This window comes from Hemitrygon akajei, chromosome 23, assembly GCF_048418815.1.
Source record: "Hemitrygon akajei chromosome 23, sHemAka1.3, whole genome shotgun sequence".
In the NCBI taxonomy this organism is placed as follows: domain Eukaryota; kingdom Metazoa; phylum Chordata; class Chondrichthyes; order Myliobatiformes; family Dasyatidae; genus Hemitrygon; species Hemitrygon akajei.
Genome location: NC_133146.1, coordinates 41,774,570 through 41,787,772, shown reverse-complemented (window position 1 = coordinate 41,787,772; position 13,203 = coordinate 41,774,570). Strand labels below are relative to the sequence as shown.

At 38.8% G+C, this 13,203-nt stretch overlaps 1 protein-coding gene across 5 annotated transcripts in view; it reads left to right on the top strand.

Moving 5' to 3' along the window:
• Window positions 1–13,203, top strand: part of kndc1 (kinase non-catalytic C-lobe domain containing 1) — a 154,460-nt gene that overhangs the window by 75,532 nt on the left and 65,725 nt on the right. For all 5 annotated transcript variants that reach the window (XM_073027514.1, XM_073027515.1, XM_073027513.1 and 2 more), the window contains exons 12-15: window positions 6,000–6,114; window positions 6,207–6,372; window positions 7,305–8,197; window positions 12,335–12,482. In XM_073027514.1, coding sequence (XP_072883615.1) covers window positions 6,000–6,114; window positions 6,207–6,372; window positions 7,305–8,197; window positions 12,335–12,482 — 1,322 coding nt within the window. The remainder of the gene's footprint in view (window positions 1–5,999; window positions 6,115–6,206; window positions 6,373–7,304; window positions 8,198–12,334; window positions 12,483–13,203) is intronic.

The window sequence follows — 13,203 nt, the reverse complement described above, 5'->3', positions numbered from 1 at the left end:
TCACAGACTGGGGTCTTGGTTTCCGTGGATGACCTCGACATCTTCTGTGGCTTGCTCTGCTTGTTGCTGTCCATGAAGCATTGCAGTACCATCTTGCTGGCCATTGGATCTCATCGGCATTGTCCGCCGGAGCTAATTTCACATTGCTAGGACAGGCATTTCCCGATCTCACTGGAGTATGAGGCCCCCGCCTGGTTTAGCCCGCCTGCCGAAGCGGTGTACTGGGGTGTGGCCGCTGTCACATGGAAACAGCGACTTGGAGCCACAGGCCAGAGCTGAGTGCCTGTTGGGGACCAAAGGTGAACTGCACCAAATTGGACACGACAAGCCCCTTCACCAGAGGAGCTGTCCCTCCCTGGACACCCTCCTTGGTTACTTTCTTACAAAATGTACAAAGGAACAGTGGAAGGACAAACCTTTTGAATAGTTTGGCTGTCCAGGACACATCGGGGCAAATATGGCAAAGGTTAGTGTCAGGGAACGGAAGCTGGCCACAGCAAGCAGATTTTGGTGTCCACATCATTTGTCATATGATTGATTATTTGTGTTTTCTGCTTCCCAAGATTTAAACTGTCAGAATACCAAGTATCACCTCTGTGAACAAAGATATCTGTCTATCTGGTATTGCTGAGGCAGAAATAGAGGGGAATATTATGTCTGGTACAGCCCTACCATTTGAGTTTATTTATTTTGCTGAACAGATTGCGTGCTCACCATTTATGTTGGCAGAAACTACTAGAAGAAGCAGGAATAATGCAAGCTGCTGGAGCAATAGCTTTACAGCAAATTCTCGGTTGACCACTACGTTTCCATCATAACCCTCGTTTGTAGCTGGGTTGATTTCCCAGTCCTGCAGCCATAGAAACTAAATTTTATTTCTATCTAATCTTTTACACAGCTCCTTGGGATTGAGGATGATTTTCTTCCACTTGTGTGTTTATGAAAGTATCTGATGAGGCCAGTGTGGAAGTTGCAGGCTGCCAGGGGTCAGGAAGGAGGTGCTTGAGGGGCATACAGGTTGCCGGTTTGTGAAGTAGTGTGTTGCTTCTGGCATTTAGGCTGGGCCAGCAATTCCATGGGGTGGTGGAAATGTTACCCTTCTTCAAGGGAGTTTTGAAAATGTTGCTGAATCAGTTCCACTTCTCCCTAGCCATGATGAATCTGGGATCAACCTCATTTGTTCATCTAGTGTAGGACATGAAGACATCGTCCACTGTCCAGTGGACCGTGTCTAAGGCTGACTGTGCCTAACTAGGCCTCGATGCTAGGGATATTGGTGTAGGAGAGAATGCTGCTATTGGTTCATTTTTCCTACCAGTGGATTTAGAGGATTTTGTCAAGACAGTTTTGTTGTAAACATCCATTTCTTTAAAGGTCTGCTTTAAGTAGTTCATGGCGCAAAGCCACGGGGGAAAGCAGGGTCACTGCTGCCCAACAAACCATGAGTTTTGTCCCTGTGCTGAGGACTTGATCTTCAGGCTGTATTTTTTTCTCAGATAGCCACAGGCCGTTAACGCTGCAGAAGACTGTGGCGAATTTCTTCATTGACACAAAGTGCAAGGACTGTGTTTTATGGACATCAGGCATAGAGCCTAGTCCCTCATCTGCTCACTGAACTGGTCAGAGAAGACTTGGAGCTTGGCCTCTGAACATACGTCTATGAGATGTTGTCTAATTCCGGCAGCACAATGATTGAAGGTGGGGTGTCCTTGATTCTAGAATGGAGGTGATGTAGGTTTAACAACTCCCCATTTGTCTTGTAGTTTAGCGAGTGAGAAGCAACTTGAAGGTGAGAAGCAGGACTACTGTTGAAAAAACTCAAGAAAAGTGTGGGTGATCAAGCAACCTTGCTGCTGGGGACTAGTTTGCATTGAGATTGGGGGCTAGAGCTGGTGAAGATTTCAGCTTGCTTACTGTCATTTACTGGACAAAAGATGAAAACACATGCCTGCAGGTAGCCATATTTGGAATGGATGCTCCACAGTCTCTTGAATGGTAAGAGTCAAATGCTTTTTGTGAGATCAAAATAATGGTTAATGCTGTTCTCTGCATTTCTTTACTCAAAATCAAGTTCTCTGTTCATCTTGGATGGACAGTATCCAAAGTGCAATTTAGACAGCAGCTGCTCAGCCACTGGGATGAGCTGGTGGTGTTGGTGGACAACATGGACAATCACTGTAGCACCACAATTAAATGTGTGAGTGTGTCCATGCTGACAGGCAGCTTTGTGAACTTCTAGCTTCTTGTTGGTGTTAATGTTCTCTCAGCAGGCTTTGGACTCCAGTTGCCTAGGACCTCCTTGCTGCTGAATCAAGAACCATCAATATCTACATGTTTATTAAAGTATTGTAGTACCGTTATATTCCTGCTGATGGAGCTCATGATTCTTTCAAAATTGTCTGTGCCCCGAACAAGCAGAGATTCGAAATCTCTTTTTTCAGAGCACTTAAAAGGAGTTTATTTCTATTACATTAATTGGTTAATGTTAAGTTCAAATGAAATGTATGCTTCTGAACCCTATAAGCACTAACCGTGGACTTTAACCAGCAACTGGCTTATTTTCATTCCTTTCCAGTCGCCACCAAACCAAGTTTCTGCCTCAATGTGTCTGAAGATAGATTCCAACATTATTGTTGTTTTGCAAAATGAGTCAGCACTTTAGTGTGTAAAGCAGACAATTGAATACATACAAAGTACAGTGAGAATTCATGTAATTTAATAAAATATGATGCATTAACCTTGCGGTAGTGGTAGGATACATTGAAGTTTGGCTGTTCTAAAAGTTGGGCTGATGGAAAGGAAGGCAAATGCAATGTTAGTATTCCTTTCAAGAGGTCTAGAATATAAGACCAGGATGTGATGCTGAGGCTTTGTAAGACATTGGTCAGACCACACTTGGAGTATTGTGAGCAGTTTCAAGCCCCTGATCTAAGAAAAGATGTGCTGGCATTAGAGAGGGTCCAGGGGAGGCTCATGACAATGATTCTGGGGATGGAATAGCATGAGGAACATTTGATGGCACCAGGCCTGTACTCACTGAAGTTTAGAAGAATAAGTGGGAGGGGGGTCTCACTCAAACCTATTGAATATTGAAAGGCCTGGATGGAGTGGATGTGGAGAGTATGTGTCCTATACTGGGTGAATCTAGGACCAAAGGGCACAGCCTCAGAACAGAGGGACATTGATTTGGAACAGATACGAGAAGGAATTTCTTAAGCCCAGGAGTTCCCAACCTTCTTTATCCCATGCACTCCTACTATTAACCGAGGGGTCTGTGGACCCCAGGTTAGGAACCCCTGCTTTAGCCAGAGGGTGGTGAATCTATGGAATTGTTTACCATGGGTTGCTGTGGAGACCTCGTCATCAAGTATTTTTAAAGTGGAAGTTGGTAGGTTCTTGATTAGTCAGGCCATCAAAGGTTACAAGGAGAAGGCAGGAGAATGGGGTTGAGAGGGATAATAGATCAGCCTTGATGGAATGGCAGAGCAGACGAAAAGGGCCAAATGGTATAATTCTGATCCTAGGTCTTATGGTCTAGAAGTGTTAAATAAATATAAATGGATAGTTTTCATGGGGAGATGATATTGTAAATAATGTCAAAGCATTAAATTAAAAAGAGGTATTGAGAGTTTCATCTTATGGACAAAATGGTGACAAATAGATTTCAGTGTAGGCAAATGTGAGACCATCTACTTTGTACCAAAGAGAATAGAACAGAATACTTCCTGTATTTTGCTGTGCTGGGAGTATTGGAGATTGAAAGAGACAGATACAAAGAATAATAAAAACACTTAGAAAATGCTGGCTTTTATACTAGCAGCAAAGTTTTTGCCGTAGTTTATCTGAGCCCTGGCATTGTCATACCTTAAAGCAATAAATGCTGTTCATTTCGCCATATTTTGGTAAAAGATTTATTAGAAAGCCTCCCTTTACTTCAGAAATTTGGTTGAAACAAAAGCATAAAAATTATTACAAAGCAATTTTAGCACAACCAACCAGAGCTGAATTTGTTAGCAAATATTTGCCTTTGAGGAAATGTGGTATTCCTAGATTAACCAAAGCGGTATCTGAGCTCTGAAGATTAAATTATCAAGAGTGACTGCTCAGATGAGGGTCATATGTGGTATGCTTTCATGCGCCAAGAACATGATAAACAGTATTTTTATACATTCCTATCTTGGGAGCTTTCCAAGGTGAGTCATCTTCTGTGTCCAAGCCCAAACACAGCACTGACCTTTGCAAGTTCCTCAGTCTAGGAATACTACGTATTAAGATGCCGCTCGGCACTGCAAAAGCACTACCCTCAAGCTGCAGCAGAACCAGCATTGCATCCATAAAGAGTTATGTTACATGTACTATCCCATTGCTTACCTCCATACATTTGCTATTATGTCCTTCTTTTGCCTCAATCAGTCGTTAAACCAACTAAAAGAATTGTATCCCTTTAACAGAAAGGAATCAGTTTCTCCTCCCTAAATGCAGCCAGCTCCCCTCGCCCTCCCCTCCCCCCTTTGAGTATACAATCTTTTAATGTGGTCTTGCATTTAATAAGTAATGAAATGAGTACTTCTCATTCCAGAATGTTAGAAATGTTACATTGTATGAGTTCATCTGAAAGGTGGCTTCTTCATATTATTTAATGCTTCACTGAAAGGTTAAGGAAGATTTAATGTTACAGGCTGGAGTGGGGTTTGAAGCCATGCATATCACTGACGATATAAAGCTGCTGTACAGTAAGGTTGACGGTGTTGTCTTTACTGGCTATGGTGTCCTATATGAGTCTTTTACTGCCATGCAGATGAAAGTATCAGGGTCTTCACTACTGTTTACATTATAATGGCCTTAAAATGCAAGAATGAAAACCATATGGGCATTAGAAAGCAGGAGCAATCCACTCTTAAATTATCATCGAAATGAATAGAAAGAATATTTTCCCTGAGTTACCGGAATGAAGATATTCCAGAATTTTAACCACTGTAATTTTGATTAACAACATTTCTTCACTGATGTCATTCACATTAATCATAATGACCTGGATTTTTTGAGAGCTGTGTAGAGTAACAATCTGTGTCTCTCTACATACGTGCCACCAGGCCAGTTGCAGAAGTGCTGATCTTGAAGGTAGCTGGGCACCCACGGTGTCCTGACTTTCCAGCTCCACTGGAGTTCAGCAGTGGTGCACAATGCTGTAGAAATTAGCCTGCATTTAGGCGATGGAATCTGTTCAAAACGTCTACTTGGCAAAGTGATGTTTACATTTGGCAAAGTGGATGATGCCTATGTGGGACAAAAAAAAGTTTTATTAAATCTACAATTTTAAAAAAAAGGTTTATTTAAATATGTTTAGTTGTGAGAGACATTCAAAAACATTGTCAGACCTCAAAGTTCATAATTAGGAATTCACATTCTATTCCGTGCATCCAAATTTCAAAACAGAATTTAGTACATAACTTGTTTGGCCCCAGCTACTGGGGATGAATTTCTAGCTACCAGTATTTTAACAACTTTGACAGTCATCGCTGTTAAAGTTTTCTTTCAGCATTTCTGCGGATAGGGTTTATTCTGTTGCTTGACCATTCACATTTGACTAGGCGCTAGACTTAGAGGGTGGAATCTGTTATGATGCCGCAGACTGGTTTCAGGTGATATGCACTAGGTGGGTATAAACTCTTCCTGAAGGTCTGCAAACTCCAGGCCATTAGTTGGAAGCAAGATTGTAAAAGCAGTTACGAGCTTTTCAAAGCAAAGCATTACAGTACAATCAAAGAATTCCTTTATTACATTTTAGTCATTTGATTGTCAAAATATATTACACTGAAAAGCCAGATGTACAGTGATCAATGTTGTGTTTGTATTCATTTTTGACACTAGTGTTGTATTATTTCTGTTGCTCTGATTTGTTTTTGAGTTTACATTCCATTCATTTGTACATTTAGTACCCACAGATAAAATAGCATGTAGATTCATAATTGTTCATTCATTTCTTTTCCCTCGATTAGAAATTCCACAGGAAAGAAAAGACTGTTACTGGACTCAATTTCAAATGGGAAAATTTAGAGTATTCTTATTCTTCACTGGAAAATGCAACATTTGCCCAAGAGTCATCCAGATTAGGTACTGATCATATTGAAGCAGTGCACATTTTTACATCAACCAGCAAAAGCATTACCATTGAATTTTCTTTCTTTTTCATTCATTATTTATAGGATTTGTACCTCTTGCTATTGACAGCAAGCTGACAGCTGTCAAGGGCCCAATTCCTTGTCAGTGTCCTGTAAACACCAAGTCCCTTTCTAAACTTCCAGAGGCCTTCACTTCCCCAGCCACCCATTTCAAACCAATTATCCTTGCACAGACCAAAGAGAAAACAAGGTAATGCATTAGATAAGTGAATCTCCGGAGAGTATTGGGCATTTTATTCAGATCAGCTGTTGGTAGCAAATGCAATATAAAAAGAATTTAACAAGTATTTAGCAAATTTATAAATATATATAGTAATTTTTGTATTTCCCATTTGTTACATTTTTCAGGTTTTGAAAGATAATCTCACTAAAAAGGTTATCTTTTTAAAAGTGTTGTGTTAACATTGTCAGGTGATCCTAGGTGTAAAAAAGTGTCTTCTAAATAAATATGTGTTCATTAAACTGGTGGGATATTCCTTTAGAAAGTAAATTCATTTATTAAATTGGATAAAATTTATAGCTAATAATTTTTACAACATCAATAACAACAAAGTTTACTTGAAAATTACTTTTTTAAATCACATTCAATGTCATTTATTTACTTACCATTTGTTGGGCATCTATTTTGGTTTTGTAGTATTTAAGTAAATGTGTGTTTGGCATTATTTTGTGAAATATTTTAATTTTTCAAGTACTAAAGCATAGAATAGAAAATGGTGGCTTATGTATCAGTTGTAGACACCTCTAGACACCGACAAGGATTTCTTGAGATTCACAGGTACATATTTAAGCAACAAAGTACTCCAATCATGAGGTATGTAATGCTGTATCTGCAGAAAGTAACTCTCCATATCTGTCCCAGAGTTTTCATGAATGTTGCTGGTATGGTTATGTTACTCAAACATTCTCTTATGTTGATAATATTCCACTGAATAATTCCTCAGTTCTTCACATTGCTAGTCTGGTATCTTGCATTCCTGCAGTACTTTCAAACCTTAACACTGAGTGTTTTTAGTAAACTGAAAGATAAGAAGTCTTATTTTTTATGAATGTGAAAATTCTAATTTATTTCAACTTCATTTTTCTAAATTATATATGTGTGTTTTTATTTTAATTCAACAGTATAAAAGTATCAAGCAAATGTCCAGGGGCCAAACAGTTTGTTAAAGCTATGAAAGAGGAAATCCAGAAGAACCAAGGAACGGTGCCCATTGGAGATATTGAACATGATGAAATTGTGGAAACATCTGTATTTAACTTTGAGAATGAGACTCTGGACAGACGATCACACACATCAGCATCTTCGCTAAACCAAACCAATAGCAGCCCAAGTTTATGTACTAACCTCTCTCCAATTGTTGAAAGCAAAGCAAGTGCACCACACACAATTTCTTTGCAATACCAGGATGTAAATTCCTTCTCCAAAGCTATTTCTACTACGTCAGTAAATGATTCTCTTCTTAACTTGTCCATGCCAGAGCATGCATCCCTTGTTCCAAGTTCTCATGAAGAGAAGTTAAATAGCTTCTTGCCAGAATCTACAGTACTTTCCAACAGGACCTCTAGTGGAAGCAATGGAAGCAGTTTTAAAAGTACTGGATCACTAGTGAAGAACGCTTTTAGTTGTAAGCTCAACAGAAATGATGATGAAAAGGCTACGATCAAAATGCACACTATTTTGGAGCCTTCTACTGACAATCTTAGCAATTTTGTAGATTTTAAGACCAATGCCACAGAAATGACTTTGCCTGAAAGATATTTGTTGGAACAGAACTCATTGGCTGTTAGAAATGAAATAAAAACATTCACAACTGCTCCAAGCATTTCTGCAGAGATTTCAGAAAATATCCAGTTACCTTCTGCATGCATCCCAGTGTCTCCTCAAGACAATCTAGTGGCAATAAATTCATCAAATCCAGCACCAGTCAATCTTTTACAAAAAACTATTCATCTCTTAAAAGAAGAATTTGCATTTGATGGTTACTTAGAGCATGATGAAGAAGCCAGTACAATGGGTAGATTATCTTTATTTTGGCACACATTGATAATTTATCACACACTAAGTATTTTACTGATAATTCTATCAAAAAGGAAAGTTTACTAATATTTTCATTATGAGAGTTACCGTTGAATCAAGCACTTTTGAAATATTTACTTGTATTCGGCATCTAAAGCACTTGCTATTTAGTAATTAGAATCAAAGATATTTATGGTAGAGAACATAAGAAGAAAGAGAAGTAGGTCCATCATTCTCTTGAAAATGATCATGGCTGATCCAGTCTTGTTCTCAACATTTTTCAGTTCCCTCTCCCATATTCTTTGACTGCCTTAAATATATTAAATAGCTCATTCTTCACAGTTCTGTGGGTAGAGGGCTTCAAAGAGTCACGGCTCTCTGTGTTAAGAAGCTCCTCCTCCATCTTAAATGGTAATCCTTTATTCTGAAACTATGCCCCTTTCTTCTTGATACCTACATTAGGGCAGAGAACTTTTCACTATCCATCCTGTAGTCCTCCTTTAAATCTTGTCTATTTCAGTTTGATTTACTTCCATTCTTCTAAGCTCCAATAAATATAGGGCCAACCTGCTTGAGTTTTGTTCAAATGTCAGCCCCCTTCATCTCAGGGCTCAACCTTCTCTGCACTGCCTCCAGTGCATGTATAACTTTTTTTTTAAATATGGGCACCAAATCTGTGCACTGTACTGAGGTGCACTCTCACCAGCGTCCTGTAAATTTGCATTCAATTTTCCCCAGAGAATCTGGTTGTTCATCATTCCATAGAGACCATCAAATACTATACAGCCTAATCCCATTTCCCACTTTTGGGTCTGTAGCCTTGTTGTTTATTGCTCTTCATGTATTTATTCAGGTTTTTTTAAAATTGATGGGATGAGAAGAATTTTCCTCTATTCTCCTCCAATTCTCTTATCAATCAAGTCTATGTACTTTGGTTATTCACCTCTCCTCTAAGGGTTATATGCCCTACCTGTTCACCTTGTCTCAGCTTGCCATAGAACACTCCAATTAAGCCTCCTCTCAGCCTCCTATTTTCCCAGATATATCAGCCACAGTCAAACTATTTTCTCCTTGTAACAAAATTTTACAAGGATATTTTACAAGATATTGCCTTGGCAATATCTTCACAGATCTCCTCTGAACTGTCTTTTGTGCTATTGCATGCTTCCTGCAATGTGGTGACGTCTGTGGAAATCTACTCACTCAAAGGTTCCCCTGTTGCTCAGGAATTCTCACTATCCTTTATTTTATGTGACTCTCACTGCACAGTAAAGAGGTTCATTCCTAGCAGTGTTTTACTTTAGGGGCATTAGAAATGGTCAGGCAATAGTGGTCTAACCAATGATGCCTACATGCTATGAATGAATAAATAGTAAAATAAAAATTTCCTTTTCCGGATTAAATTCCATTCATTAGGTTTATGATCTTTTAACCACATCTATTTGTTATCTTCCTACAACCTCCAACTTTCTTCCTCATAAGTAGTAGAATGCCAATTTCAGCTCCAATTTTAACTCCTCCAGGATATGTATAATCTGCGCAGAGTCTGGGGAGAGGGTGGATGATGTAAGTAAGGGTTTCCCAACGTTTTTTTATGCACTAGACCAATACCATTAAGCAAGGGGTCTGTGGACCCCAGGCTGGGAGCTCCTGGTGTAAGTAATAACTGGCTGGTTTGTGCTGAATTCCCACCCATTGTCATTTTACCCAATGATATACGAGGCAGAGGAGTGAAGGTGAGGTCTTCTTACTATAATGAAGTCACAGGTTAATGATGGCATTGCCACTGAAATAAGCACATACAGAATTAGCTCTCAAATAGTGAAGTCTGACAATAGGAAGAATTGGTTTGATGAGTATTTAAGAGAAAAGGTATTGTGCAAAACTTCCCCGCTCCCCCAAACTTGAGCCTTGTGAGAAATAATTACTCCGTTAAAATCTCAGCCTTCTCTTTCTCACTCATCACCAACAGCTTCTCAACGTAATCTTACACTGGGGACTGTTCTCTCACATCTCCACTGATGTTAGCCTCGTGTCTAATTTACTCCTGCTCAATGGCCCCAACTCTTAATGTTCCACAGGCCTGTGGTAAGGGGTGTTGGGATTTGGGGGTGATGTTTGTTGCCCTTGCTGGAGGATAGATTAGAGTTACGTTTATGTTGTTTGGTGACTTGGTCTTGGGATACGTAGTTTTGGGAAGCAATGAGGTAGCATGAATTTATTCCTTAGCTTAAGGGACACCTGTTTTCAGCTGCTGCCTGGTGGGGAGCCCCCAGGTAATTGGGCAAGTCCTCCTCTAATTTAACCAAAGGAAGTCTCTCTCTCTCATAGTGAAGGCCTGCTTTACCTGAATGGGAAGTGGAGCTCAAGCATGCATTGCCAGAGTTTTCCACTGTACATAATCCCAGTGGAGACACAGAGGCAGAGTTACAAAATTTATTATACGTGCAATACATCCAGTTTTCCCATATAGTTCTATCTGTTGTTACATTATGTGATAGAATTGTTGGGCCTTTGGCAATCAGTATGAGAGGCTGTTAATATGTTCATTTGAAAAAAAGCATTGAACTAAATTTTTTGGGCCATCTACTTAAGAATCCAATAGTCCAGAAAATATTGGGTCAAATCATGTTGCACATTGCTGCTAGTTTAGATCATAATGACAGTCCTTCGGTGTTTAAAACATCCTTGAAATATACATTCTCTCATGGAGCCCGGTGGCAGAGTCCATTATGCTGAGAGATCATGTATCCCAAACCAGATTAGATAAAAGGCAGGACTTGAGGCTGCTTTGTTTAGGCAAAGACTTGGGAGGCAAGGTGAGACTCAAGCTGCCTTTTCAAGATTACTTCATTTTAATGTTTCTAATTATTTAAGTTTTTGTGCATTTTAGTTAATATTGATTATTTTGTTTTAAATAATTAACACTGACTTTTTTAATTTACTTGAATTTTAATTGTTTTTAACTGTTTCCATGTCAAAGATATTTAAAGACGATAGCTGGCAAAGCCCTGCCCCCAAGTTTGCTTGTTGTCATTTCGGACTGGGCCTCTGTACTACACTGCCAGAGGCCTTGTTGCTGTTCATCCCTGGGCTATGAAGAGCTAGCTCAATAGGCTGGTCACATCTCAACATGGTGAGGGCAGGCAAGTGGATCAGATACCGACTGTGTGCAGTCTGGGTGAAGGGTGTTGGGTCAGCACAAACCAGCCCATTGATTGCTGTTGACATTGGAGTCCAAGTTGTTTTCTGTCATTATGAATTAATATGGTTCAAACTCAAAGTGGTGAATTTGTGGGAAAAAAAAGTGTATCAAAATGTTTGCTTGGATACACACACTGTAAACTGTAGTACTATTTGCAACAGGATTTTATTCAATCTTAACTTCAGTGGTTCACTTAATTGCTTCCTCTAAAGCATGGCTGACCAATCTATAAAAGTGGGATATGGCACATGTTAAAAGTTTTCAAATATTATTTTACAAATGCTTTTTAGTTCATTTTTGACAGACAAAAGCTGCAGCAGATTTCAAAAGCAGCATATCTGTACACCATAATTTTTCTTCCTCACAACTTCTAATGTGTTTTTCTGTCTGCACGTTCGGTCCTTCTTGGAACTTTCCTTGCTGTTGCTCTTTGCCTTTGTTTATACTGTGTTAGATTATATCATCTTCACTATCCTGGCAGTATTTTGGTGTGGGTGTGAATCATTGATTTTGATTTTGTTTATATCCGCTTGCCCAGATTGCTATCCAGATAGTGAAGCTGAAAACTTTTACCTGGACATCTTTTCTCTCATTGCTTAACTCAGTGTTGTTTTACTAAAATGATAATGCTCTGTTTGTTTTCAAAAGCAAAAATATTCTATTATAGAAATAAATGAAAAGTGCTGTTCTTGTTTGCAAAATGTTATTTTGTATAGTAAAAGATGTAGTATTTGAAGAATCTAAATCTATCTTATTTATATATCGTAATATACGTTTGAAACTACTCAAAATAAATCTCAAATTCAATGTAGCTAGCTTCAAAAGCATTATTCTAAGCTGATAACAAGCAACATTACTGATGTTTTCAGGCTAAGTGAAATAGCATTTCACTCTTGTAATTGATTTTGGACTTTTGATTTCTTTTATAAGGTGAGTACATCTTATCCTTGAAAAGTCTTAAATTCAGTACATTCAGTAATGCTATATCGGAGAAGTTTTGTGACCTCTACTGGGATGACAATCTACTCAAACAGCTTTATAAAGTTGTTAATGGAAATCCTTCGTTGTCTGCTCCATTGTAAGTATTAATTTATGTAAGTTTATTAGCTACCCAAAGTACCTAGCATGTGTATTAAGCAAAGTAATGCCCAGGATTATTGCAGATACTGTATCTTTACACAATCTCATACTCGCTGTAATACCCGGAATTGTGGCTTCCTTGGTAATGGGAAACTCAGAAGCGTTGTTGTTGTGTAGATCCAGCATAATGTCAGGAACACCTTTCCTAGAAGAGCTCACTATTTTGGGAATTCAACATCAAACTTGACGCTTCATTGTAAATATGCCTCACTTCTATTTCTTTAACCAATAGTGCCAATTGACACCAGATATGTTGTCACTAATCTCTCACTGTTCTTATCCTTGAACCATGACTCAGAAACTCACAGCTTAGAAAGGCATCATATTTTTGGAAGTGACAGATTTCTTAGCATTTGCAAATGCACTGCCCACATTTTATCAAAGAATGTTGCATTTAATATTCACATTTATCTTACAAACTCCCATGAAAATTATTTTGGGAGTCCACTGTAAAGTTTGGCACAGACAAATTTGGTAGGCATCCAGAAAGAAGTACTAAATGAACCTGTGAGCAGAGAAATTTTATTTTTGTTTCTTTTATGCGATACTAAATGGTCTCCAAAACTTCCAATATGGTTGACAGGAAATACACATCTTTTAGAGACAATACCTGCCATTTGGTGATGGTTTAAAAACAAGTGTGTGCAATGTTCATGATT